General features: G+C 39.2%; 1 protein-coding gene across 12 annotated transcripts in view; it reads left to right on the forward strand.

The window, feature by feature from the left end:
• Dys (Dystrophin) overlaps positions 1–26,914 on the forward strand; it is a 609,234-nt gene that overhangs the window by 297,611 nt on the left and 284,709 nt on the right. For all 12 annotated transcript variants that reach the window (XM_087346495.1, XM_087346492.1, XM_087346499.1 and 9 more), the window contains 2 exons: positions 2,411–2,565; positions 6,808–6,997. In XM_087346495.1, the coding sequence (XP_087202621.1) occupies positions 2,411–2,565; positions 6,808–6,997 (345 nt within the window). The remainder of the gene's footprint in view (positions 1–2,410; positions 2,566–6,807; positions 6,998–26,914) is intronic.

A 26,914-nucleotide genomic window follows, 5' to 3' on the forward strand; every position in this document is an offset into this window, starting at 1 on the left:
GGTGTTGGTGTTCCTTCCAAACCTTTATATATGTCCGTGACATGTTGGTGGTAATCAGTACAGCAGAAATGCATCGTGTGTTGGTATCATCTTATCTGTTGTCAGTGACTTCAAATACAGTGATCTGCTTTCTTCCCAACCCAAACGTTTAACAATCTTAACAAATATTTGGTACCAAAATAGTTCGGATGTAAGTAAAACACAATCCGCGTTGTTGGCCTACGACAGGATATAGTGGGTTTTGTACCACAGTCCCGGCCTTGCTTTTATTTCTGGATCGTGCAAGCCATGTCAGAAAGTTCATACACCTTTGCGTGAAGCGCACTGTCAATTCTAGTAATGTACAGTGCCATACTTTCCGGCGAGTCGATATTTATTATATTGCTGTCGTCATCAACATCAACAAGCCTGTCATCATCGTCTCCGTAAAAATGTACTTTATGTCCCAGTGTCAGTAAACTGAAATATAGACCAATAAGTAGGCCCACACTCTTAAGGACGTCTCGAAGTGCCAATATCACGAGGGTCACTCATATCGAACATGGGATCATAATTCCCATCCCATGCGGCAGTCTTCAGTTCAGAACAGCGCCCTTTTGGAACGTAACCATTTAATGAATTTAAATATTACTGAGATTTAATGTTCTCGCAGCGACGGTTATGAAGATGGCTGCCTTCTGGTTGTTGCACTGTGTAGTCTTGTAGATAGTGACCGAGAAGTTTACTGCTTTGATTATCACCTATTATTTTTAACTCCATGAACGATTATCCTTAGTTGCCACAGTTGAATGGCGAATATTAACACATCCAGTTCCCATTCGTTGTCGTTCCCATGTTTAAATCTGACCTTGCACCTATCATACAGTCTGTGGTTTGGAGTCTGTTGGTCTTTTAATCACCACGTTCTGAGCCTCGTATTCAGCGGTTACAGCGAGATGACTGCTCGAAGCCATCGACCGGGCCGTGAAACCGATTTTTCACCCGTCACAAGTGTCGAGGTTAAGAACACGTGCAACTTTACCTCTACGCTTCCGGTATGTCTTCATGCCGTATCGAACAACTTTGTCTTCTGTCATCCTAACAACACTTGTGGAAGGAAGCTGTCGTGGCCTATGTTACTGCATTGCCTGCAGTGACTGAGTAAAACCATGGAAACCTACCAGTATTGGTAGCCTATAAGTTGAGGATGGAATCGAAGTCCTCCAAATAATAGCAAGTGAAAACGTTGTGACTGGGAAAAACCATGAAAACTTGATTTGGTTGCCTGTATTTGGGTCGAGAATCGAACTAGAGTCTTCCTTTATATGAAGCGAGAGTAATGACCATTGAACGTTAACTGTGGTGAACCACAGGTACTTGTCAGGGTCACTGACCTCTGGGTAAAGAAGCAGTAAATTATTTGTGGTACTTTTCTGTGAGTTACTTAGTGTAGAAGAAAGCAGTTTAGAAGTTAACCTCAACCAATGCCATGAATGGATTAAAACCAGTAAAATGTGTGTTGATAACTCTGTTTCCCGTTAATTATTTCAGGTTATGGGATACTCTGAATATGCATTGTTTCAGTTGTACATCACATGAATGTTTGAAGTGAAAGGGAAACAAAACAATTTTCGGATGGCACAATCTATGTGAATTTGAGAATGGCTGCAAAATGACTGTATTCTGTTGGACGTTCAGACTAAGATCCTTCATGAAGTTGTAGGATAATTGAGGGTGTATCATTTAAAATGCAGAGAACAATCATGTAATACATTTAAAAAATTTGATCAGGAGTATGTTCATGCCATCTAAGACACTCTCCCATCCTCTCCCGTGACACGAGTCAAGGTCACCATGATTGCTCATGCCACTTGTGCAAAAGCTAGGGAGTGCAAACGTGGTGTTGTCGCATGGAAATTGCTTGCTGCTGTTCATGAAGCACTTAGAGGCTTCCTGGCAAGGAAGTGTTAAATAAGACAACAATACATTTCTAGACTCAGAAATGTTGTCTGTGACAAATGCTTATTGAGTAACAAAATATCTGAAACTATGACCATACCAATTTCAAGCAGTGCATCAGCTTCAGCTAAGGAATGTGATTGCAAGGATTCAATTTTGTTATTATTTTGATTGTTCTTTGCATGAAGGAATTCTTGTGAAATAATCACGGTTGCATCTTAAATGGAACATTCTGTATTTTGGAAAAACCAAAGTGCCAATTCATGACTCTTATTCTTAATAATGTTAAATTAATTTAATTATGGTTTACCAGCTACACAGTGTTTAATTGATGTTATTACTGCCAACTTTGATGCAATTTTCATCACATTCACAATCCATTTGTCAGACAATATGCTTGTAAAAGTACTTAAATGAAAATAATAATAATTTGTTTATGTGGAATTAAACAGTTTTGTTTGTTTTGTTTCAGTCATATCATGCAGAACTGCACCAGTACAAACACCATATTGAATTATTCAATCAACTCACTCAGAAGTTAATTGCTGTCTACCAACAAGATGACACCACCAGGGTAAAGAAGATGACGGAAACAATCAATCAGCGCTACAACAACCTAAACACAAGGTGGGTCTGTGGCTGCCATGTTTGCAGTATTTGTGATTTTTATTGTGTCCTTTAGCAATTTATCAAAATTTTTTAATCTTTTATATCGCTAACTAGTATTTATTTTACAGTTTACTATGCCACATGCGGTTTAAGCCCCGTGAACCAAATACAGTAGGGCACCGCATATACTGCGGGTTAGGGACCAGACCCCTGCCGAAAAGCGGATCTTTGCCTTTTTTTTCACTTGCTAATGCATATCAAAGCCTAATAAGATGTTTAAACTATCATATAGTAAGTGCACAATAGCACTAGGCCTAAGAAAATGATATGCAAAAATATTAAATAAATATACAGTATGTATTAACTTTGAAAAATTGCCAGAAATACAGAGAGACGCTGAGCGCACAAAATCTGTAAACAGACTGAATCAGCGATGAGAAAATGGCACTGGACGCACTTCTCTGACTCGGCTGTTGAGCACTTTGGGCTGAAAAAGCAGGGCCCTACTGTATATGTACGTAATTGAAAAGCGCTGTATTAGCGGATCACCAAAAAGTGGAGCCTTACTTATAATTATATTCCGGCATTCTTACTGATGTTGAGCCCTTATTACTCCCATATATTTAGTTTTGTCTACATTTACATCTAGGCCCATTTCCTTGCTAGCCTGTAGGAGAGTTTCTGCTTTCTTGTTTCTGGTACCCACACCATCCCCCAGCAAATTGACATCATCAGCATAGACAAGCACTTGGAACACACCATTCAATATGAGCCCTTCCTGATTCCCTCTAACCTTCCTGATGACATGTTCTAGAGCAAAATTAAAAAGCATTGGGGATAAAGCATTCCCCTGTCTTAGGCCATTGTACACTGGGAACAGATCCAACAGAAGGCTTACTATATGAATTCTAGTAGATACCTCATCCATACACATCTTAATCAACCCTACAATTTTCTTTGTTAATCTAAACTCAATTAAAATGCCACAAAGTACCTCTCTTCTAACTGCGTCATAAGAATTCTGGTAGTCCACAAATAGTTGGTGTACTGATCCGTTATATTCCCACTTTTTCTCTAATATTTGTCAGATGCAAACTATCTGATTAATAGTAGACATATGGCAGATTCCACATTGATCACCCCGAATAGCTTTATTCATAAATGGCGTAAACCGTGCCAGAAGAATATTCAATAAAAATTTTATAAGACATTGGCAAAAGCGAGATACCTCGGAAGTTGCTGCACTCAGTTTTGTCACCTGTTTTACGGATAGAGACAACAATTGGTTCTTTCCACTGTTATGGTAGTATTTCCTGGTTCAAAATCGAGACTATAAGCTTACATATCTCTGAGTGCAGTGTCCTACGACCTGCATAGATTATTTCTGTTGGAGATTTATAACGTTTTAATTTCCCAATGGCAATTTCATCTTCTTAAGGCTCAGTTCCAGGATGAAGGGCTCTGCTGTATGTACTTCAGGCTCTTTAAATTGATCAACTATTTGAACGTCTAGTAATTTACTAAAGTAATCTTTCCTTCTGTTGAACCAATTGCTAATCTTAATTCTAAATGAGATTGTTAAAGTACAGTGTGTGTCAAATGTCAGGATAGTACAGGACAGGGAAGACCTAAAAAGTGAAGAAAAGAACACATGCATAGCATTGTGTTATTCACATTTTGCTTCACATAGTAAAAACAACAACACATAACATCCCAAAATTCAGCCCTTTTGCTTGGTGCCATGGGCAGCCATTCAACTCATTAACCCCTAAAACATGGGAAATTCAAGAAATATTTATATTATTTTGTTTGAAAGCTGCAAGGGAAGATACCAGTTGGAAGATTTCGGCATAAGTAAGAGGGTAATATTAAAACATATCTTAATGAAACAGTTTGGACGGCGTGTATTCGAATATTCCGGTTGAGGATAGGGATTGGTGGCAGGTTCCTGTGAGCACAGTACTGAACCTTGGATTCCACAGAATGCTAAGAATATCTTTACTAGCTGGGTAACCATCAGATTCTCAAAAAGAACTCTGCTACTAGGAGTTAGTAAATTAATTCATTAGTAAGTAAGTAAAGGAATTATAATTTTGTATTTGTTATTATCAATCAAAATGTTTTCAATTGTCACATGATGTGAGTGAAGACAGTTGTCACTGCTTGCGCACACAACACGCTACCATGGCATTCAGAAGCAAATACCATCATTTTAGACAAAGTAGATGACAGTGTTTTGTGGGTACACTTGAGAATTGATATATTCAGAATGTATGAAGTATGTCATGTTGATCTAGATCAGTCGTTATAAATTGTAAGCAGGTTATTGATAATAAACTCTCTAACTTTGGTATGTCAGCACGCAAACAATAACATGCTTTATACTTAAAACTTTGCATACTGTGTAGTGTATTAGAATCTAAAATAAGTAAACAAACAACTATTAACAGTATAAAAAAGACACTAGTGCTATAAGCGTTTCAACCTCAAGAGGTCATCATTAGTGTTAATAGTTGTTTGTTTACTTATTTTATATGCTTTATACTCTCCTAAACATTATTAATTATTTGTTAATGTTTATAATACAAGTTTGAATATATGGTTCACATATTTTGGCCATTTTCAGGTAACTAGAACCCATACTGGAAGTACTGAAATTAACTTATGCCTTATAAGAGGTCCTCAGTGTTAAAATAAGACCACCAGTATGGACAGCATGTTAAATTTGTTAAAATTGAGGTATGTAATTAAAAGGTTAAAACATGCAGTGATACATAGTGTTTGAAAATTATGCTCTTTGTATCTGAATAATGCCTCATAAGATATGAAAAAAAATAATGCATGGATTTGCTAATAATATGCTGGGCATTCAGCGGTAACAGTATTTATAAATTGTGTTTGGTTTGAGTTACCATGTACTGTTGTGGGTGCATTATGGAAAATTACATCTGTACAACCCAGAAGCCCACAGTCCATATTTTCACTGCCATGAGAACCTCAAATCTCATAAAATATAAAATGATACCTTATCATAATTTTGCAGTGTTTCAGAAAAGAAATAGGGGTTGAAACAGTTTTACATATCTGTGCGTTAACATACAGAATTCAAATAAGCAAACAAAGAAACTCTTAACGCTATAAATAGCACTAGTGTCATTTATAGTGTTAACAGTTTGTTTGTTTGCTTATTTTATATTCTAATATACTACACGGTATGCAAAGTTTTAAGATACAGAATTCAATGTTTCATTGTATCACTGAATGGAGAACAATTTTCTTAGGTTACATATCTCTGTTTTCACTTAATCCTAAGAAAGAAAATTTTTTGATGTGTTTATCCCATTTTTGGGGAAACTTTCTTTTCTCATAACACCATACAATTACGTTGTAGATATTTTGAAATTTATTATTTTAATTGGCTGTGTGCTTTTCTTTCAAGCATATAATAGGCAGTTTTAGAATATTAAAATATTAAATTTGTTTTCAGCTTGAGATATCAGTGAGATACAGATTCTGATCATCTTTCTGTTTCACTGTGTTTGAAGTAGATATTTTTGTAATTGCTGATGTTCACGTGGTATTATAGTTGTTTAGAACTTTGTTGCTGAATGTTCTAGGTATTTTAATTTGTACACAATCATTGAAATATGTGAGACACATAATTGTGTTCAGTGTCTGAAAACAACAGCCTTAAGAACTCTCTGTAACCATCTTAAGTTATCCATTACTGTAACCACAGTTTCTTTCTCTATTCACATTGCCCTTTCATCTTTTATTCAGACAGACAATGCCTCTTGTTCATTCAGAAATTGTGTCTCGCTGAGCTGAGTTTGATACAACTTACATTTGACTCTCACTTCTCCATTTTCTTGATGTTATTTTTGGATGTAGGTTCTTGTATAGTGTCTAGTTCCAGATACACGAGTTCAGGTTGAGTGTACCGAACTGAATGTGTGTGTGGAATCTATAAATTTGTTTCTCAGTCTTTTGGGTTTTCTGGCATGTTAGAAAGATGAAAGTGTCACAGCATTTCACACGATGAACTGTGCCTTTCAAAGTCGATCCTGCAGGCACTCTGAAATATTAGTCTGCTTTTTGTCATATGAACGTGACTCGGTACGCAAAAGACTACATGAAGTGAGAACCATGGCAAATATGTCTAGCATTACATAAAGGCAAAATAATCCCATTTCTGTTCCTAATTATAATGCAGGGAAGGTGTTTGGGATAATCGATGAAATATTAACTGAATGTTAACAGCATTATCCTTCGAGGAAAGCTGCTTCACTCAGCGATGAACTCCCTGCACAACTTTGACCGGTCGTTAGACAAGTTCCTTGCATGGCTGTCTGAAGCTGAATCTTCGATGGAGTGTGTGGAAGCGGAGACTGATCGACTTGGAGGACGGAGAGATCCTGGTCTCCTGCGACAGCCCCTTCATCAGCTCAAGGTAAGAAACAACATATGTTTAAACTATTTTGGGTTGAGTGGGACTTATTACATGTTAAATTTCAAGTATTGCGCTGATTACTATGTTGTAAGGTGAAATGAAGAGTCATCAGGTTTTGTGTTTTTTAAGTTAACGTGAATTATTCTGTTCCTCTTCTCAGCAGTGAATTGTATGTTGCCTTTAACACTGAAGAAAGGTGTTTTTGTTTTTCTTATTGAGTGCAACACTCGTAAAACAATACATTGCATGAACAAGAAGTTCTTAGTACCAGATGCTTCTACAATATACAGCGAAACCTTTATCACAGGGGTATAGGGGATTCATGCCCCTGAACCCAGTGGCTGCCAGCTGGACTTTTAACTGTGGAGTTTAACATTTGTGTTACTGCAAGATACAACTTGTTAGATTGCTTGTAAGCATTGATGCAGTCAGTAAAGTTTAAAAGAAAATCCGGGCAGGTTATAATCTAACATTTATGTATATGGCATTTTGTTCTCGCTGAAGTAAAACTTTAGTTTCTTCTTGGGATTTAATATTAGACATTAGACAATAATTATAACATTTAAGTTGCAAGAAAATTTGAACTTTCTCTGAAGCTCTTTATTGCTTCCTTCCATCATGAAATTACATGAGAGTGATATTTTATAAATTTTGATATTGGGAACTTTATTAAAATTTGTCGGTAAGTTAAGATCTGACAGCAGTAGCAGGCTCTTTCCATGAAGATCTATATGTTGGTGCACATTGTAGTTACTGGGTTAGGAATCCTCAGGCTACTTTGGTTACCATGGTTACTATTTTTATTTTGGGGAAAAGAGAAAGGTGACATTCTAGCATATATGTTAGAATTGTTACACTGTGTGTATATTTCATAACTTGCATTAAATGTTATTGAATAATTGATAGATGCATACATTATAAAATGGATTCCATAACCGAGGTAAAGATCTACAGAAAATTAAATATGATATAACGAAGTGTTCAGGGGAAACATGAGAATATTTGTAATCAAGGAGGTCAGGTCTAAGAATGTGTTGGGTATTTACAGTTCCCATATTTCAGTTTGCCATGGCACCTAGAAGTTTCGTCATGGTACCTAAAACTTTTTTTTAGTAATTGTGTTTAGTTTATATATGCTTCTCTGCCCTCTTGAGAATCCCAGCTCAAAATATACCACAAAACTGTGCAAAGAAGGAAGTTGATGACCTGATGCAGCAGTCACGTTAACTGCATCAACACAATTCTCTTATGTGTGTTATTCAGAACGTCATTTAGTGTCATAGTGGTATATGTACAGAGTATCCCAAGAAATGTCTGCCAAACATTTTGTGGTTATTCATTGGCTTATTTTGAATGAAAAATGTTCTATCAAGATAGGTCAGGATCTCGGCTGTTATGTTGTTATCTCATAAATCTTTTCCCATTATTCTCCCATCTTCGTTCCCTGCATTCTTTTAGAGGACTTGTACATGTGGCGCTATCTTGTTAATGTTGAAGTAATTTGGCTTTTTTTAAAGGGACATATATAAAAAGTAACATGACTGTGTTCTATTTCATTTCTGTCTACGGTCCACCCAGCACCTGCTATAGAAATTGTTGGACTGATCGTGGTGGTCCGCAATCTTGGCAGTACTGTTTGCCATAAATTGCAGATGGAAGGTTATTTTATCGTTAATGAGGCTACTCTCATACAAAAGAATCGTGAAAACATGCAGAAAGTTACGAACACTGTTCTAAAACAATCTTATTCGTGCATAGCCAATGCAGGAGGTCATTTAGAACAGGAAGTAGCTAAAGATGTATGTTATGTCACAGCACACATCAAACACAAGTAGAATACAGTTCCCATGTACATTATTAATTTATTCAGTTCAATCTGCATTTTTTTGCAAGTTTTCTTTCTTTTAATCCATCATAAATACGCACTGATTGAGATTTTGAATCATGTTGATGCAACATTCTTCACTCACAATAAGCCAATCAGTAGCCACCTGAAGTTTGGTAGTCGTTTCGATAAAAATTATTCCATTCAGTATGGATTCATAAAATTACTCGTATTTGAACGAAGTTAAGTCTGCACGATGTGGTACTTATTAAGCAGAGGGGAGCTATGTCAGTTCCTGTAAATAAATGTGCAATCAACTCTGTACTGAACTTCCCCAAGATTTTTTTTAGTAATGGAACCTTTGATAATACATCGCTGTTTAAGGAATGCTGTTGTGAGCAAGTGTCTGAAATGTAGTTTAGATGGCAGCACAGACTTATCGGAGAATTTCAGTTTGGGAAATCCGCGGTAGATGGTGCACCACGTTTATTTGATGTAACGTGAGCGTCCGGCCCCTTCTTCCTTGCTATGCATCTGAGTGATTAAAGTCTTGACTGACCAGATTCAGTTCTTGTGTGCGCGCGCGGCCCACTTTGAAATACGAAGATGTAATCGGCAGAGCATGTATCACACACACGGGAAAACAGAAACGATAAAAAATGTTGGTTGGGAAGTCAGAAAGAATGAGACTGCAAGGTAGACCATGACGTAACTGGCATTACAATTTTAATATGCATCGTAAAGAAGGCGAATTGCTGTAAGGGTGGGGGGATTCTGTGTTTATCTGGCTCGGGATATGGACCGCTGGCGGGATATTTTGAACGCGGTAGAATAAATATTTTGTTTCCATAAAGAGCGTAAAATGTCTTGAGTATTTGCTTCTCATGAAGGACTCCACAGAGCCCCACCATTTTCATAAATATAAAAGAATACTTCACGTTACAGTAATGACGAGTATTATGCTTTTATAAGTCAGGTTATAATATGGACTGGAATTGAGGCTCATCGTAACACCAAGACTGCATATATATAAATAAATTTTAATGTTTTAAATTCCTCTTCTCCTCAGGTTTTCAGTAACTGTGATTATTGTGCGTTCTTTGCACGATGTGCGTAAAATGAAGACAAAGAGATGCGATCGTGTCTGTCAGCCTGACTGGCCTTGAAGCACTGAGCGTTTGTAGATGGTGTTATGCCATTGGGGCGACTCCAAACTCACGCTTAATATTCTGCAGTTGGTTGTAAGAACATGGCGGACGCGAGAACCTTTGACTAGCGCCGGTGAATATAGGGACATGAAAAAGTTTGTGGGATAAATTAAGAATGTGCCTCTTTTAAGGTAATTATGTAGGACGCAAAAAAATATGCAGATTTTAAGGTAATTCCTTGTGGAATGTAAAGAAACTACATGGTGACTGTGTGAAAACGTCTCGGCTTTCAGTTTGACTGGGATAACTATGTAATGTACGTGACGGTGGAACGGAACATAGTAAAAAAATGAGGAAACGTGGTTGTAGATGGTATGAAAACAACGCGATTCTATTACGGTGACACACACACACACACACGGTACATAATCCGATATTCTACCCGGTTTGTTGTAACTTCTGTGGATAGTCTTGCTACCGAGATCAAGAACGGATACGTGATGAACTGCATTTACATTCCGCCATCGCCAGATCAGAAACAGTTGTCTGGAAACTGATCGATCGCAGTGCATTACCTCAAGCTTGGCACAAGGAACAACACAACCCGTTGAAACCATAAAAACTGTTCGATCATTCTTGTACCTAGGCTTGTATCTAGGGCGATACACGGTTCCTTGCAGAGATCTTTCCTGATGTTTGTACCCCCCCCCCCCCTCCATTATCATTGCGATATCAGGATGGTACTTTGTAGAAGACTCAAAATCACCTTGTTCCAATTTCTTACCCACTCTCCAACGAACCTCGCGGAAGAAAGGTTGTCTCAAGATCGGGAGGTTCTTGTTTCGAATTTGGGCATGGTGACCGGCAGTTGTGGGTCAGGACACCCCTGGTTTACATGAATCCATCTAAGCTGTGGCCCAAAGTATTTTCAAATAGGCCACACGCACTTCATTTCACATCCTTTCTAGTCGAAAATTCACAAGGCGTTCTGCCATTTGACGCTACACAAGTTTTGCAGTTGAAAGAGCTGAACCTCGCGCTTTTAAATAGAGGTTATGTATTTTCGGGATAACTGAGCTCTATTGCCATCATATATGTTCTTTGTTTATTTTAGGACTTTTCTCTGTTTACCATGGCCCTTTACTTATGACTGCCTCCGAATTCTACCACCCAACCTGTAAATGGAACGCGATAAGTTTGCCAGTAATATTTGTTTCTTCAACACCGTTGTGTTTTACTAAGCAGCTACTGTCAGAAGCGTTAAGGGCATTTGTCCTGTTTGTGTATTTTGATATGCCGGTACCAACCCGCTCGCCTGTTAAGGTAAAACATTCTTTTTCGGAAACTAACGAGATGACGTACACCTCCATAGTCCGGGGGGGGGGGGGGTGTCCGACATGTAATTTAATACTCGGCGCTGACATTTCGTATCCTTTGGATCCCCATTATATTCGATTGCAGAAAAGTGGTTTGTCTGTTCGCCGGCCTATCATGTTTGTGCTTCGTTGTGTTCTTTAAATATACTGGTAGGTCTACCGCCTGTTCCAACATGAAGTACGTCTCTGTCTCGGTTTAAGTCCGACGATCTTCCGATCTTTTCACACGCGCACTTCACACTGCTTTTGAGCGTTTCCTTTTAAGTAGTCCATTATCGCCAAGGTATGTCACGTTCTCAGGTTGTGGTGTAAGGAACGTCCTACAGGTCGGGAGTTTGCTGCCGAAGTGGGGTTGTTGTGCAGGTTTGTACCTGGGTTAGTGGTATATAACCACTCATCTGTAAGTACGTGGTAGAAAAGCTACGACAGGAATAGGATTTGGACAAATTCTTTGGCTGGATCTGAGGCAAGGGACTGGGACCTCTGGCGGAATGTTGTGAATTGGGTAATGGACTTTCGGTTCCAATGAATTTATTGAGCTGGTGAGCCACGATTAGTTTCTCAAGAAGACTTTTACGTAATGCAATTAGACGACCAATAGGACTTTGTTAGATAAAGTACGATTGTACTCTGATTTCTCCTTATTCCATATCGGATCCTGATTCGTTTTCTGATCGTCTAGACTAAACTGTAAATATAACACAGAATTTTACACCGATTCATCGAAATTACCCCGCAAAGCATTTTACAGATTTTATCCACTTCTGTGTGCCGGACATTCGTCCATGTCTCATAAAAACCATGAACAGACGTTGATTTATTCCGTCATAGAAATTGGCACCAACACCTTTTGCCTCTCTGACTTGGAAAGTGATGTTTCGTCTGATATTTTCGAATTGTCTTGTATTGCATATGAAACTGCTTCCATGTTAAAAATTATTACAAAAATGTCGAACCTTTGAGGTTTCGTCTGATGGACCAGCATGTGTGGTAGTGAAGATGTGTACTAGTTAAATATATGTACAGATATATGTCACTAATTGTATGGAATGTTTCCAAAAGAGTCGAGTTTTAATTTTATTTGTCTACGAAAATACATGGAAGGCAATTTGTTTGGTAGCAGTCTGCAAAGAATATAGTCGTCTCCAGTCGCCTTTGGAAATTCTACAATACTCCAGCCAGTGTTCACTAATGCTGATTATATTTGAAAATTTCTGTCTTGTGGATTGCAGCGTCGTGTAGTCTTGGTAGAAGTTTACCGAAGCTTCGGAGGTGCTTGCTGACTCCATCATCTAGGCAAAGTTGCCAAGTCCGTTAAAGGGTTAAGAAAGTGAACGTTCGAACCTCCCCGTAATGCTTTCAGATATCGTGCGGAAAATAAACACATGTAGTAGGAGTAAACAGTTGAATGCTTGCTTCGTTACACAGACTGTGACGTAGTAGAAACAAATTGAAATTTGCCTCTACTCAATGTGAAAAAAGTAATGTTTTGACAGAGGCGGAGCACTAGCCATCGTACAAGAGCAGTCAGCACGGCCCTTTGAATTTCATTGCATCTGTTTCTTTCTTGTATCGAATGATTAGTTTCGATTTTTCGTATTAAAATATCGTGAAAATTATTCTGTGTTTCGTTTGTGGCTTACATTATTTAGCCACGCTGTATCAGTTGTTCAATTTACGTAAACTGAGACTCGTTTATTTCGTACCAAGATGGATAAACAATCACAGCGGTCTGTTGGTGATGTCCTAATAATGTAACCACAATCTTCTCCTACTCAGATGCAGGTTTTTAATGTTATAAGAGTGCTTGAGTGGGCAATATTGTGACGTGTTGCACATATTTTCACGATAATTAGCCAAAATTGTGACATCACTCAAGGGGATGGTGGTTTTTTAACTTCCTGCTCACCTAAATTATACATATTTGATGTGAGTGGGGGAGAGGTTGAGGAATTCGTTTGAAATGTTAATAGAATTTCTGAAAGATACAAAAGACAGATTTCGGAAGGGGTACGGATTTGGATGGAAATTGGTGTGGACACAATGCCACTTTGATCTGCCCTAAAGTCGTACTTCTCAATTTCTTACAATCGGTAATACCAACATGGCGAGCGAACAGGCATGTAGGGTGGGAACGACGCTAGTGCCCCTATCCATACAATGATTTATGGTTATAGATTTCTGGAATGGTATATCTGCGCGTAGTGTAACAACATGACGGCTGTATGAAAGAAGAAGTTTTGATCTGACCAGGTTTCGAGCCTGTGACCGAAGCATACGAGCTGCCACAGAGCTGACGCGCATTTTTGACGTCTTTGCCTTAATTTACATTTCTTATAGAACACATTAAAATTACGTGGTTTGTGTCGCGTAAGATAGCTGGCGCAGTCTTTAATTGATAGTTGTTTAAAAACGGTTTCATCCAGAAGCATCCAAAGAATGCGCGTATGGATCGTACTTTTCCAGTCTTGTTTGTGTGTCGTCAGGATTGTCCAAAAGAAACAGTTTCATGAAGAATTCCAAGTTCGTCAGTAAGTAAATACAAGTTAGTGAATAGGCTATTGAACACTGCGCAAGTGAGTGAACATTGCAAAATTGCGGCCTTAGTGTATATACGTACCTACTTCTGTTCCATTTCTTTAACGTGAATTTGCGGAGTCGTTACTGAAAGTTACAGAAAGAAAACGACGGGCGTGGAACTGCAGAAACAATAGGAAGAGTAATGTCATCCTGTGTAAGTTGTAATGTTTCTTTGTCTAGTGTTCAGGTTTCACAGATGTCTATTTTAGGCATCTTCGAATTTCCAATTCTTTCAGACCATCTACTAATTTTCAGTTACATAAGCCACTCATGCAGGCCTCCCCATTGTCAGGCTTGTCAAGTCTCCATTTGTTTGTACTTTTTTCCGCGTCTATCTAAAATCCTCGTTCTTCCTGACTGACAGGGCATCTAAAAGTAAGCTCCTTGAAGTGGCGGCGTAAAAAGTTTTTGTGTTTCTTTGTGTCATTGTCATTCGTCTTCCCTTTTGTGTTTTTGAGATAATGTTGGTGTATCAGGCGATAGAGATCTGGGGTTGTCGACACGAGACGTGCCGGATGCTACGACGCATCTAACTGGTTTTGACGTTCTGTCATTCGTAAGTGCAGTTAGGTTTTCTTTACGCCGAAATCTCGGGGCTGAAGAGATTGCTTGTAAGGTAACTCTTGTATTTCGAGAGGTAACCGGTTCGAATATCCTCAAGTCAGAATACTGGAATCATACCTTCAAATTAACCATGACAACTCTTTCCGAATCATTGCCTCATCCCCGTTCACGATTAGTCATTCATTTATTTCAGTGCTATTTTAGCTCGACAGCTGAAACGACTCCAATAAATAACCTGAGAGTCTGTCTTAAGAAAAAAAAAGTCTACCCCTGTTACCATTATTATTCTGTTGTCGACATTTAGGATAACAAATTTCAATTCATTCTGAGAACGAAACGAAAACAAAGAATGTACTCTGATGTCTGAGTATCGACTAAATATTGCTGTATATTCAGCGAGTTCCCTTGACAGCGCAACCGTGAATCGAACTTAAACGTCAAGGATCGGCTGGACCTAACGGGAGGTTCGTCCGCCTTCCGCCTGAGTCAGCGATAGCTTTAAGCGTCACTACCGTTGTGATTCTGAGTTTAATTGCGAAGTTATAGTTTCTTTAGGGCAGGGATTTTGCCGACTCCTTATTTTATGTAATATTTAATGTGTAATATTTTTATTTTTGCTGTGTTTGCCTGTTATTGGCTTCTTGCTGTTGGCAAACACGTAAATAAATTAATTGAATTGAATTGAATTGAATTGAATCAGTGTTTGCTTGTTATTGGCTTCTTGCTGTTGGCAAACAAATAAATGAATTGAATAACTAATTACATAATACTATTATAACTACAGCAGGCAAAAGGTCTTGGAGTTGGAATTTGTATGTTGAAGACAAGGCATGCATTCAGAATTTTGGTGCGGAAACCTTTTCGAAACCGGTCACCTATGAGGCTAAGACATATGAGGAAGGTAATAATGTTCTAGGACGAAAGTGATTAATTGTCCTGTCCAGTGGCTGGTTTAGTATGATTTAGTTTTAGCGTCTTCTGCTCTCAGGATGTTAATTGTAGTTGGTAATCTAAAAGAAAAAAAGAAAAAAGAAAAACTAGTCCATAGAAGGTATAATTCGGTACAGTACAGCAGCGTGTGATGGTCTAAGAATTTCTACGTTTGCAATGACGTTGTACGAGGTTTTGGTTTAATCACACGTCCATAGCTACTATTCTCTTTGTTTCAAATATTATGACGTCCTTTTCGTAAATAGCGTATCTGATTTTTATTTGACAGCGTGCGTTTGAATTTGGAAATTTTAATTCCTCTTTATTACTGCGACTAAAATTATGTTCTCCGCAACGTGTACATTCCTTACTTCCTTGGCAGAGTGCAGTCTGGTTCCTTGCCGATGTTCGCCGGAATTTAACAGAGGAATCCGTATATTCGTAACTCCGATGTGGGCCAGCGTGTGACGTGCATCGGCTACGTGTCTGTGCGGCATGAAATCCGGAACTGTTTCGATCGGATGCGTAAAAGATTCGATCCCTTGTTTCCTCGCCTTGAACTGGGCCACAGAAATGTAATTTGTAATTTGTGTAGTGAAGAAAGACGAACGCTGTGCCTTAGTCTCTTGGCAGCCTGCGTTCTTTGTGACTTTCCATCCCGTATTTGTCTTGAAAGCATATTCGTTTATTGCACCCGGAGACGGGAAGTGCTTACAAAATGTTAGTTGGAGTACATGAAAGGAAGACACCACTTAGGAGACCTGGTCGTAGATGGGATGGTATTATTAAGATGGATCTTAAATGATCTGGATTCAACAGGATCTGATGAACAGGTTAATGAATGTTTGGGATCCATAAAAGCTACGGAATTTATTGACAAGGTGAGAATTTATTAAAGTAGAATTCGAGGATTTGAATATTTATCGCCTTCTCAATAAGGATTGTGGTTGATGGAATTAGTTTCATGTGTGGTAACGGATTAATGTTAATTAAACACGCTGTTTGGCATACAATAAGAAATATCTTTCTTCATAAGTCAGTCAACGTTGTGAAGATATTACGCTCAGTGTAGACACAAAGTATATTTTTCTTATGTATGTTTAAAACGACTTGTGGAAAAATTATGCACTTTAAGTTATATATATTAATTAGATGCAGGACTTTGGCCTTTGCCTTGGACCCATTTCGTGTATGATAAGAAATTTTATATAGTTGGACCTAAGTAACCTGAGTTTTTTTCTTGACCAATGCGGACGAAACTTGAATTCGCCAGACGATTAATGTAGACCCCAATACTAGTTACGACCTAAATAGAAATTCGTAAATTGGTCTTTACTATAAGGCACTTTAAAATGCAGATGAGCAGACTGCAGACCTAACCCCGCTCTTATGCTTTAATTTCTACACTTCATACAAATTTCACCAGGCTGTCATTGAATATGGAAGCGTGGAGATAAATATCCACACATTCCAACAGCCGAGTGTTAAGCGACATGCTTCGACCGCTTTACCTCGTGGTAAGAGTCCCTTGTGTTCTGTGAATGGGAGGCTGTGTGCCCTGAAGGCCCGCTGTAGACATGATGGCCAAGAGGGAATTGAAACCGTGGTCATCTGTGTCGTGCAAAGAGCGTAAACCCCTGACGGATGATACAGCCTATATTTTCTGGCCCAAACCACTGTCTGCAGAAGCAAGGAATCTGGGGAATGTTGTGCCCCACCCTACTAGCTCACGGGTCGTTCCTCAGGGCTCCCAGGACGGACGCCCCGACTGGATGAATCATTATTATAACCTACGCAGGAATATTGTATATGCGCATACCATGCCACAGCTACAAAAATCAATGTCGTCGTTTTTTGAGTAGACTCACTTATGCAGGATTTGTCGTCTCCACAGCTTAACTGCAGTCCTACCCTTTTTTGCTCCACGAACCGCCTACAGGCTATATTTCTTTTTTGTGAAGTCAGTCACTTCTTTTTGTTGAAGCCCTGTACAGTATAGTGCGTCTCATTTTAATGATTTGGGTGATACAGTAGTTTCAAAAGTCTTTGTTCTCTGCAGCCAGAGAAAAGGTTATCTGCAAGGATTTAAAATTACGTATGGGAAAGTGGAGGTATGGCTCCTCGCATTATTTACGTCGGTACTAGATAGAGGTGAGTGTCAGCTTCACGCTCCGGCCTCTTCACTCCCGAGAAAACAGCTCCCCGATACGCATTTGGCATATCAGAACTGGATGCAGTTGAGAAAAATCTGTGCTTCTGCCGGAAATCTAAATTCCCCCCCCCCCTCATACGTCTCAGAATTTATATATGAATATATGAATGAAGTCCAAGGGAGGATATGTACGAATAATATTTTTATTTTAGTGTCTCTGCTTTGAACATTGGTTATGGAGATACCCACTCATTACCAACACCAGAATCCGAATTTTAAGTGCAAGATACATTGAATTTTATGAATAACCGGTCTGTTACTTTAATGAAACACAAAATGGATCTATTCCATTGGCTGTGATGTAAGGCTTCCACTTAGAGCACTGAAATCCGTTCTGGGCATGTCGGTCTATGTTTGTTGCGTTTTTCTACGTTATCTTCAGATGTCGGGAAAGTTAGATGGCCTGATAACGCATGTAAAAGGTTCTATCGCTTGGTAACCTCCTAAAAGACTACACGGTGTCATAACTCTGAATACCATAATCCACACACACACAAACCATGAAATCCTCAAATGTCGTACGCCAGGTTTGTGTCTATCACATGCCGTGCAACCATACTTACGGATTAAAGAGATTCTCATAGTCCCATGGTACCCAAGATCCTGTTGTATTCTTCGAGTTTTATGTTTGTTTTATTACGAGAACCGCATAAAATATTTTCCTGAGTACGAGTGCAAGAGGGCGCATTACATAGCTTCCAGATGCGTGGACAGAATGTTTGATGAGTCTGTATGAAAGGCTGATCATGTTTGAAGACTGGAAGCAAGGTGTGGAGTCCAGTCAGTGTCGTAGGGCCGTGTTATTTTATGTCTCTATCGACAATGTAAGGACCTCGTTTTAAAATCGGCCGGATAATGACACTTTTGCATTAGATTGGAAGATGTCGCGTTATTTTAAATCTAGGCCGGAAACCATCACGTTGTTGCACATCTCGATCGGCAAGTGTTTTATTATTTTGAAACTCGACCGGAAAATGTCGGATTCTTACACATTCATCTGCAGGACGTTGTTTTGTCTTGGCCAGTAAATGTGACATTGTTCTTACATATCTGCCGGAACATATCGCATTGTTGTGCTGTGTTTCCAGAAGTCGTCTTTAATATTATTTTATCTTTCGCCCCACTGAACCACTGAACGTGACAACTTATCCCCCGTCCGAGACTAAACTCTTATATGACATCCTCAAGAACGTTGCAGTTTGGTGGCTGGCAATGTTGGGCGGACGTTTTTCAAGATGAGAAGAAGACCAATTCTGACGACTCTCCCTGAAGACCGCGGACGTTTAATAAACTGGCTGTATAGCGTTCAGTTTTATACAGCTCCTAAGGAAACCTTTGAACCAACCAAGATTCTATTCTGCAACCAAAATGGCTGTGCATTTGCGAGAGACTTTTTCCCTGTCTTTTTTTATTTTGGTTTGCTTGTTGTATATGCGCTGAGACCAATCAGATATTGATTATTGATGTCTGGGAGGTATACACATCTGAATCGTTAGAAAAAGAACTTATAAGTTACTTGTCATCGATGTTGGTGGCGCTCAAAATCCGATTTACACTGCAGTGGATATAATGATGAAGTGGGGTTAATCTTTAACGTGCGATTGCAAACAAAATTATTTATTCTTAGCCTTTGGAGTGACATAAATTTAAAGCTGACGTAATTATTGAAGCCCATGTGATGATAAGGTCACGCGGTCGTTGGTTAGAGGTCTGCACGGGTCGAAATTTCGTCCGACTCGGACCGAGGACCATTCGGCCCGACCTAGCACAAGCCCGAAGTGTACCTTCGATTATATCCCTTAACCCACCTCTCCTTTCATTCCATCACGAATGAAGCCTGATCTGTTTTCAATTTTCCATACCTCATCGTATCTTTAATCCATTTTTTGCAGAAATTATAGCAATTTTAATTAATTATTCGACGACGCTGTTAGAACATCTGAAGCTATTTTGGCGTATGAAGATCGTTACAGAGATGTTACGAGCATAGGATGAGCACAACTACGAATATAGGAGAAAAAAGGTAGGAAGCCCGAAATGTTCTATATAACGTTTGAACCCGCCCGGGCCCGAACATTATCTGTGCTGCCAGGCCAAGGCCTGGGCCCTCGCAGACCCCATCTTGGTTTCGAATCGAGCCCTGAAACGTGCCTTTCCGGCTCTGATTCTTCTGGAATTTCCGCGGTCTTTCTAAATAGTGTTGGGTTAGTAATCGTAAAATAGGTTACGCCCTTCACCTTGTTTATCCTCCCGATTTATCATTCAGACATATAGCCATCTGTTGCGGTTGGAACAACACTGTTAAATAACCTAGAATCAGGCAAGTCGGTTGAGACACGCCCGATTGTCGTCTTGTTTCGGCGTTTTGCAAACTCAAGACCTGCTCGTTTGTTTTACTCTTGACCTTCCCTTGTAAAGTAGGTTTCCTGCTTAACAAATGGTTTGTCACCGTAAGAAAGAAACCAGGAAAACACAGGCACAAAAGGAAGTGAAATAATGGTGGACCTGCGCGTGATGTGTTCCCATCTTTCACAAGACGCGTTCAGTGACGTTCTTCTTGCGCGTTCCGGCACAGTTCAGATTTGTTTTCTTCCTCAGAAAACCCGTCGTTCCATATTTTTCTTTTTGAGTGCAGTTTCTGGGGATTGAAGCAAAGAAGATCACGTCCATTCTTATTATTTTAGGGTGTATGTAAATATTTAAAAAGAACTTGGTATATTTTTCCACTTTGCTTTAAAACAGGGATTTACTTACATAGGATTCATAGCTCTTTCAGTTCATGAAGGTACAGCTCTGAGGATTAGGACCATTATTTATTTTTCTTCACGTTATAACATCAAGAATTTGAATTTCGTACCACATGATCGTACACGTCATTACGATAGAAATGTTTGTGTTTATGTCAGCCACAAAAATGCACCAGAATACCAGTTTCAGAAGAGAAATAAATAATCTTGAAAATTTGGTGTTTTCTCTGCAGATCTGTATTTAGTGAAGAAGAAATCATCAGTCCCCTGTTCCCGATTAGTTTAACCTGAAGTCCATTTTGTTTGATGTCTTCCTTGCTTCACATTTTAGTGTCAGCTTCGGGCATATTTTGTTTGAGATTCGCGATGCCTCTGCTTCCAATACGGGTGTTGTGGGCGGTCATTTTATGATAACCTTTGGACAACTTAAGGGGGAAAGAGAAGGAAAATAATGGGGCCGGGGGGGGGGGGATTGAAACTGTAAGTTTAAATGTGGGTAGCAAGAGGAGTGACAGTGGCAAAGCAGATACAGATCTGGTGGAAAATATCTTTCATCACTACCATCAGACGGCCCCGGTGTAGTATTATGCAAGGTTGTTTAGTTTTTGCACTAGTTTCGGATGTCGGGCGAACTGAATATGATTAAATGTAATTTATTTAATCTTAAATGTATTCACTCGACCTGACATTTGTACATGATGTTTTATTTTCGCTAGTATCACCTGCCAAAAGTCACGGAACTGGACCTGGTCGTTTGCAGCCATCAGCAAACTAATCCATTACACCCCCTGAAAGTTACGTGTCTGTGGATAGACTCGACAAAGTTTACAGTCAACGGAAACCTAAGGGCAATGGCTGAGTATAGAATAGTAGACCTAATTCAGTACAGTGCTCTTGTGCTTGAGAACGCGTGTTTATATTCCCAGCCAACGAGATCGCGCATTATAAAATCGAACGTTGCACTTTATCACGTCGCGTTTAATCAGTAGGTCCAAACATGTCGAATGAAAGTCGTAGTAAAAATTGTACGTACAGAAGATAAACAAAACATTTCATGTTAACTTTATTCTCACTTGGTTTCTTTTATGTGCCAAATGGAATTGGAATCCGATACGAAATGCATTGACTGTGTTGTCGGGGTCACTTATCTTTCTTGAAACGTACGGTTTAGACCCAATCCGACATGTTAAAATAGCAACTGTCGGATTTATTGGAAGCTCGGCTTTTCGTTCGGAAGTAAGCTTGAAGCGTTCATAAAATAACCTTCAGTTACTATGTACAGATTCAGCATAAATCGGTATTAATAAACATTTAGTTTTTGATTCTATTCGGAAAGCACCTATTATGTTATTCCAGAGCACCCATCAGTTTCATCCTGCCCCTAACATCACCTAGACTCCAGGATCGATTTTGATTAAACTCTGTATGGAAGACCAAAACTAAATGTTGTCCAGTTCTGGTTTTTTTCTGCCTTGTTATTTCTTGAACCGCGTGAACAGATGATTTAAATGTAATGTAATCTATCGAATCGTTAGGCAGGTTTTGATTTGGTTTTATAAAGTTTTCGTTACTTTATAGTCCATTTTATTTTTGTTTCCCTAGTGTTCCTTAGGCCCTACATTACAGGTATACCTCGTTTTATTGCGCTTCGCAGATATTGCTGTTTATATATATATATATATATATATATATATATATATATATATTTACAAATTGAAGGTTTGTGGCAACCCTGCGTCGAGCAAGTCTATCGGCGCCATTTTTCCAACAGCATGTACTCACTTCGTGTCTCTGTGCCACATTTTGGTAATTCTCGCATTGTTTTTTTAGACATAATGCTAGTGCACACTTAATAGACTACAGTAGAGTGTAAACATAACTTTTATATGCACTGGGAAACCAAAATATTCGTGTGACTCGCTTTATTGCGGTGGTCTGGAACAGGACCCGCAATATCTCTGAGGTATTCCTGTACATTTGTTGTTGGTTACTCTAGTAATGTCGGCATTTCGCCGTGTCTTAGGCACGAGATGGGTGTGCTCTGTGTTAATTTAAACCGGATTTGGGACTCCAAAGTATTTGTCAGCCATGTAGTGGTAATCTGCATTGAATTGAAAGTGTTCAGTAAAGTGATACTACAGCACATCATTGGACTCTGTAGTAGGCCTATGCTTCTAATTTGCGAAGTTTGAGAAATAACTACAGCGAGGGAAATGTATACACAGATAATGAAACCCTTCTGTGTATAGCCTATATTTTGTAATTTAATTTAATGTTATGGAGTACTTCCCAATACCAGTATTTCCCACAATTTGTCTCTCCTGACCTTAACCGAAGTTCCACGCAATCTACACATTTTAAAACTGTATTATAATTGTGACTGGACGATGTATTTTTTGATGTCAATTTTTTAATCAAGTAAGCTGTGCTCTTCAGTACTTTTTAGTCCTCTGGTGTTTATAAGCAGTGTTGAAAAGACTGATGCTTCTGTAACTAAAATGTATATCACGCTCTTGGAGTATTTATATTACTAAAGCTGTTCTCCATTATTATGGAGATTGCTCGTCTTTCGTACTTTAAGATGTTGAAGGGCAACGTTTTTTTTATTACAGGCTTATGCCATGCTCTTCCTTCTCGTCTGAGTTGTTCTCGAAGATCGTGGTAAAGGCTTGTCCCACTTAATCCCATCCATCTCTGCTAACTTTCCTCGCTTTCTCTTTAGCGCTTCTCTGTTTTAAATAATAATAATCTTTATCTTGGAGGTGTTTCAAATAGGTTTCGTTATTGCATTGCTCCTGCAGCAATTAAAGGATAAGCGAAGAGATTGTTGAACGTTCGGCTTATTTCAGAGATATTTCCCGAATAGGATTTATATCACAGATTATTCATTTACTGACATGAAGAATGAATCCATTGACGACCACGATGGTTTGTGAAATAAATAAAATTGAAAAGAAAGCATTTTAGCTCTTGCCTAGATTTGTTTCCAGTGGAGTACAAGGGCAAGGGCTGAATTTTGTTGCTACTGTAAAATTCATCGTTTGTGAAAAGATTAAACTTAATTTATCCGACAAAGGTCTGATATGTTTAGGACACAGCAAAACGTAAACTAAAGTTTATTTCAGCCTCGCACTGTCACAGTTCACACCGAGGAGTCCGCTTGCTGTCTGAAAACAAGTGGGCCAGAGTGGTTTGTATAAATTTTAAAACGTGTCAGTTATACCCTTGGAAAGGCTGTGTGACACGTTGAAATAAAATCGATACAGCGCGGTGTGTACTAAATAAACCACGGTTTGTTGGGGATGAGGCAAAATCTGTCCCACAGTCTCCGTTAGCTTCCAGAATAATGCGCGAAGCAAGTGTTCACATCGAGTCAGTTCTGAACCTTTGAAACAAAAAACTCGCGACTAAAATACAAAAGGTAATTCACTCTTCTTTTGCCTTTTTTCTTGCTTAGTTATTGAACCGCACACTTTCAAGCATTCGTAGGCCATGTAACGTCGAATAAGATATGTGGTTTTAGTTGAATTGAGAAGGCTGTGGGAGTAAGTGGTCGAGGCATATTTTATATACTGTCCCATCAGTTTTCTCGAGGTACTGAGAAAGAAACTCGGATCTTGGTCACTGAGCCAGTTTCGATGATAGTTAATTTACATTTCGATTGAGTAAGTTTTTAAATGAGAACTAGAATAAAATAGCTTCAAGTTTAAACCATCAGGCTTCTTATGTTTAATCAGAGCCACCATCGTGTTGTTTTATAAGCGACCGAATTAAAACTATGGAACGGATTTGTACCAGACTTGGTGTAGAAAATGTACAATACATTTTGTGGGCCCGCTTTGATTTTGTGCTTAATGTAACGCATTTTAAGATCCACATTATTTAAGGCTGTCAATTACGTCGATCTTTACTGTCCCATGACAGACTTTCAAGAAATTTGATATATAACACTTCTATTTTAGAGTATTTTTGCTCATTTACTTAGACCATTTAAAGGACACATTGCGTAAGGAACCAAGTGCAGATCGTGTCTAAGTACGCACGTGAGAGAGTGTAGACTAACAGGAGTAGCCCTGCGTATGGAAACGTCACCCATACCCATGTTATCTAGCAGATTCCCGCTCAATTTACGATTTTGTGCACGTAGACAGCAGAAAGATACGCAGCGAACATCTTTGTGAAGTAAACCCTCAACCCATGGTTCATTTTCTCGTTCCTGTTCTTAAATCTCTTGAGCGCCTTACGCGTTCATTATGGTCGTCTGTGTTGCCTGCTGTAGATAATCTGTTTCTGATGGGTTCAAGTTGCTCTCCCTGGACCATCAGCAATTTTCGCCTGTTCGTCCATTCTTCCTCTGTACTATTCATTGAACATCCAGTCGACACAGAATAACGTCATTGTCTAATACAGTAGCTCACTGTGCGAAATCTTTTAGGCGTATTTCACATACTTTAAAATTGCCAGTTTCAAGACGCTGTAGGATGCAGTTATTTTCTGTCTCTGTGTCCAAATGATCGCTCCGATTTGAGTCCGGGTAGATTCAGCCGCTGAAATAGGAGTATTTAGTTTTCTTTACGTGTTGCCAAAGTTAGTGCAATATGAAGTCACTCAGAGCCCAAATGATTTTAAACACTTCCGGCTAAGCTACAGGATTATATGCTTTTCAATGTCACTCTAGGAAATTTCCACCTCGACCCACCTTTCATTATCATCCTGTTACTATTTGCGACGATACGTAGCGTCAGCAGTTGATACATCACACAGTAACCGACTGTGATCTATTATTTCTCGAGCGAACAGAAGGACAATGAAATTATCGATTATTATTGGTAACACGGAAAGGGGATGGAGGCAGCAAGGACCTCTAAAATGTTGGTAAACTTCTACCAGACCACACGGCGCCACAACCCAGAAGTCAGATAAATGCTAGTTCGTTGTGACAGCTGCAGTCCCGCTCTAAAGACAACCATTCGAAACAAATTTTTGTCGTATTGACTAGTTTAATAGTTAAGGGGTTGTTTTGGCCTGTTTTAATTAATTTCATCTTCAAGAAATGGGCAATTGGCCCGTTCCCGGACAGTTGCTTAAGGAAACCTATCCTTATTAGTCGTGTATAGTGCATTTGAGTAGTGAGTGACAAGCCCTCTGATGAATTTTGCTTACGAAAGATCTCGTTCACGCCAACATGAGACCGCCGGCTTTACTTCCCCTCCGAAGGAAGTTGTGCTACGGATTTTCATCACCTTTAAATATCCATCGACCTTGGCCGGGTTTGAACCAGGGTCCAGTGGCGAGCACGCTAACCACTAGTCCGCCGAGGGCGACGTCTTCCTAATATTTCTAGGTCAGCGGAAACAAAAACATTCTAGAACATGCTGTCTGTTGACAACATTGGAAGCAAGGGCGTAAAACAGGAATGCTACTCCCAAATCCCGAGCCGTTTGTATATCAAAAGTATTCAACGAATGGTAACAAAATTGCAGTGGAAAAAGAGTGCGACAGAAGGAGATAAATCCTGTGCCTGTGGCACAGAATTAGATACTGCCCACGTTTTAGCAAATTATTTAAAGCGTTTCGTGTGTATATCAGTCGGCTGTGGACCATAAGCGTGTAATGTTTTGTACTATCCGCCGAGATTACACGTAGAAACGTGGTTCAAATTAAACGAGGTTTCTGTTGGAATGCGCTCTGATTGTGCCGCCTGAATACAAAGCTTTCTGCGCCCATTCTGTTTTCATAGAATGAAAGAGGAATAAAGGCAAAGCTGTGAAAAGCTTAGTCATTTAAAGCAAATATAATAAGTAGGAGTGTATGCAAAGCGGGCGCATTTCAAACGATGTGTTTGAAATGATGGTGGAACTATGGAACTGCAGCAACGGCTCTGCAAATAACAAGGACATGAACATTCAGAATTCCTCCCATTAGGAATCACTTTTGTGTCCCTGCGTTTCTGCATGAATAACGTAGCTCTGGGTAGTTTTACATGATTTTCTGAGGTAGTACTGTAGAATCTTCCTGATGTAGCCTGCTTTATCGAGACAGTAAAGAATTACCCTTTCCTGAGAGGAACTTGCTGCTCCTTTCTTGAAGTTCGAAAGTCTTCCACCGCTTCTACACTTACGTACTATTTACCACTTCAACCGTGTGCTACACCCAAAAGACACTACAGGAAATATGGACCATCCTGAAGACCTCAGGTCTCATGTACCAAGCAAGCTCTGTGCTATGAAATGGCAGCCATAAGCGATAGATGGGGTGGTTATTCAGGCAGGAAAGATGTTCGATTGTATAGGCCTACCAACACTTCGCGTACTTTATAATGTAAATTATAAAATAAGCATAAAATCTATTTGAAGTGTAAGTAGTCTTATTATTTCTGATTCAGAATAGGAATAGTTGTTTTTAACTTCGCTTTAGAATAGGCTGTACTCCACCGCTAGGAAAGTCCAAGAAAATCAGGGGGTAGGCGCCATTAGAACTCGTCGGCACACATGAGCTTTCCGCATATTATTATTATTATTATTATTAGTAGTAG

Source organism: Zootermopsis nevadensis, unplaced genomic scaffold (genome assembly GCF_977971745.1).
Source record: "Zootermopsis nevadensis isolate Lab colony 2312 unplaced genomic scaffold, Znev_1.0 Znev_ptg000010l, whole genome shotgun sequence".
Taxonomy (NCBI): Eukaryota; Metazoa; Arthropoda; class Insecta; order Blattodea; family Termopsidae; genus Zootermopsis; species Zootermopsis nevadensis.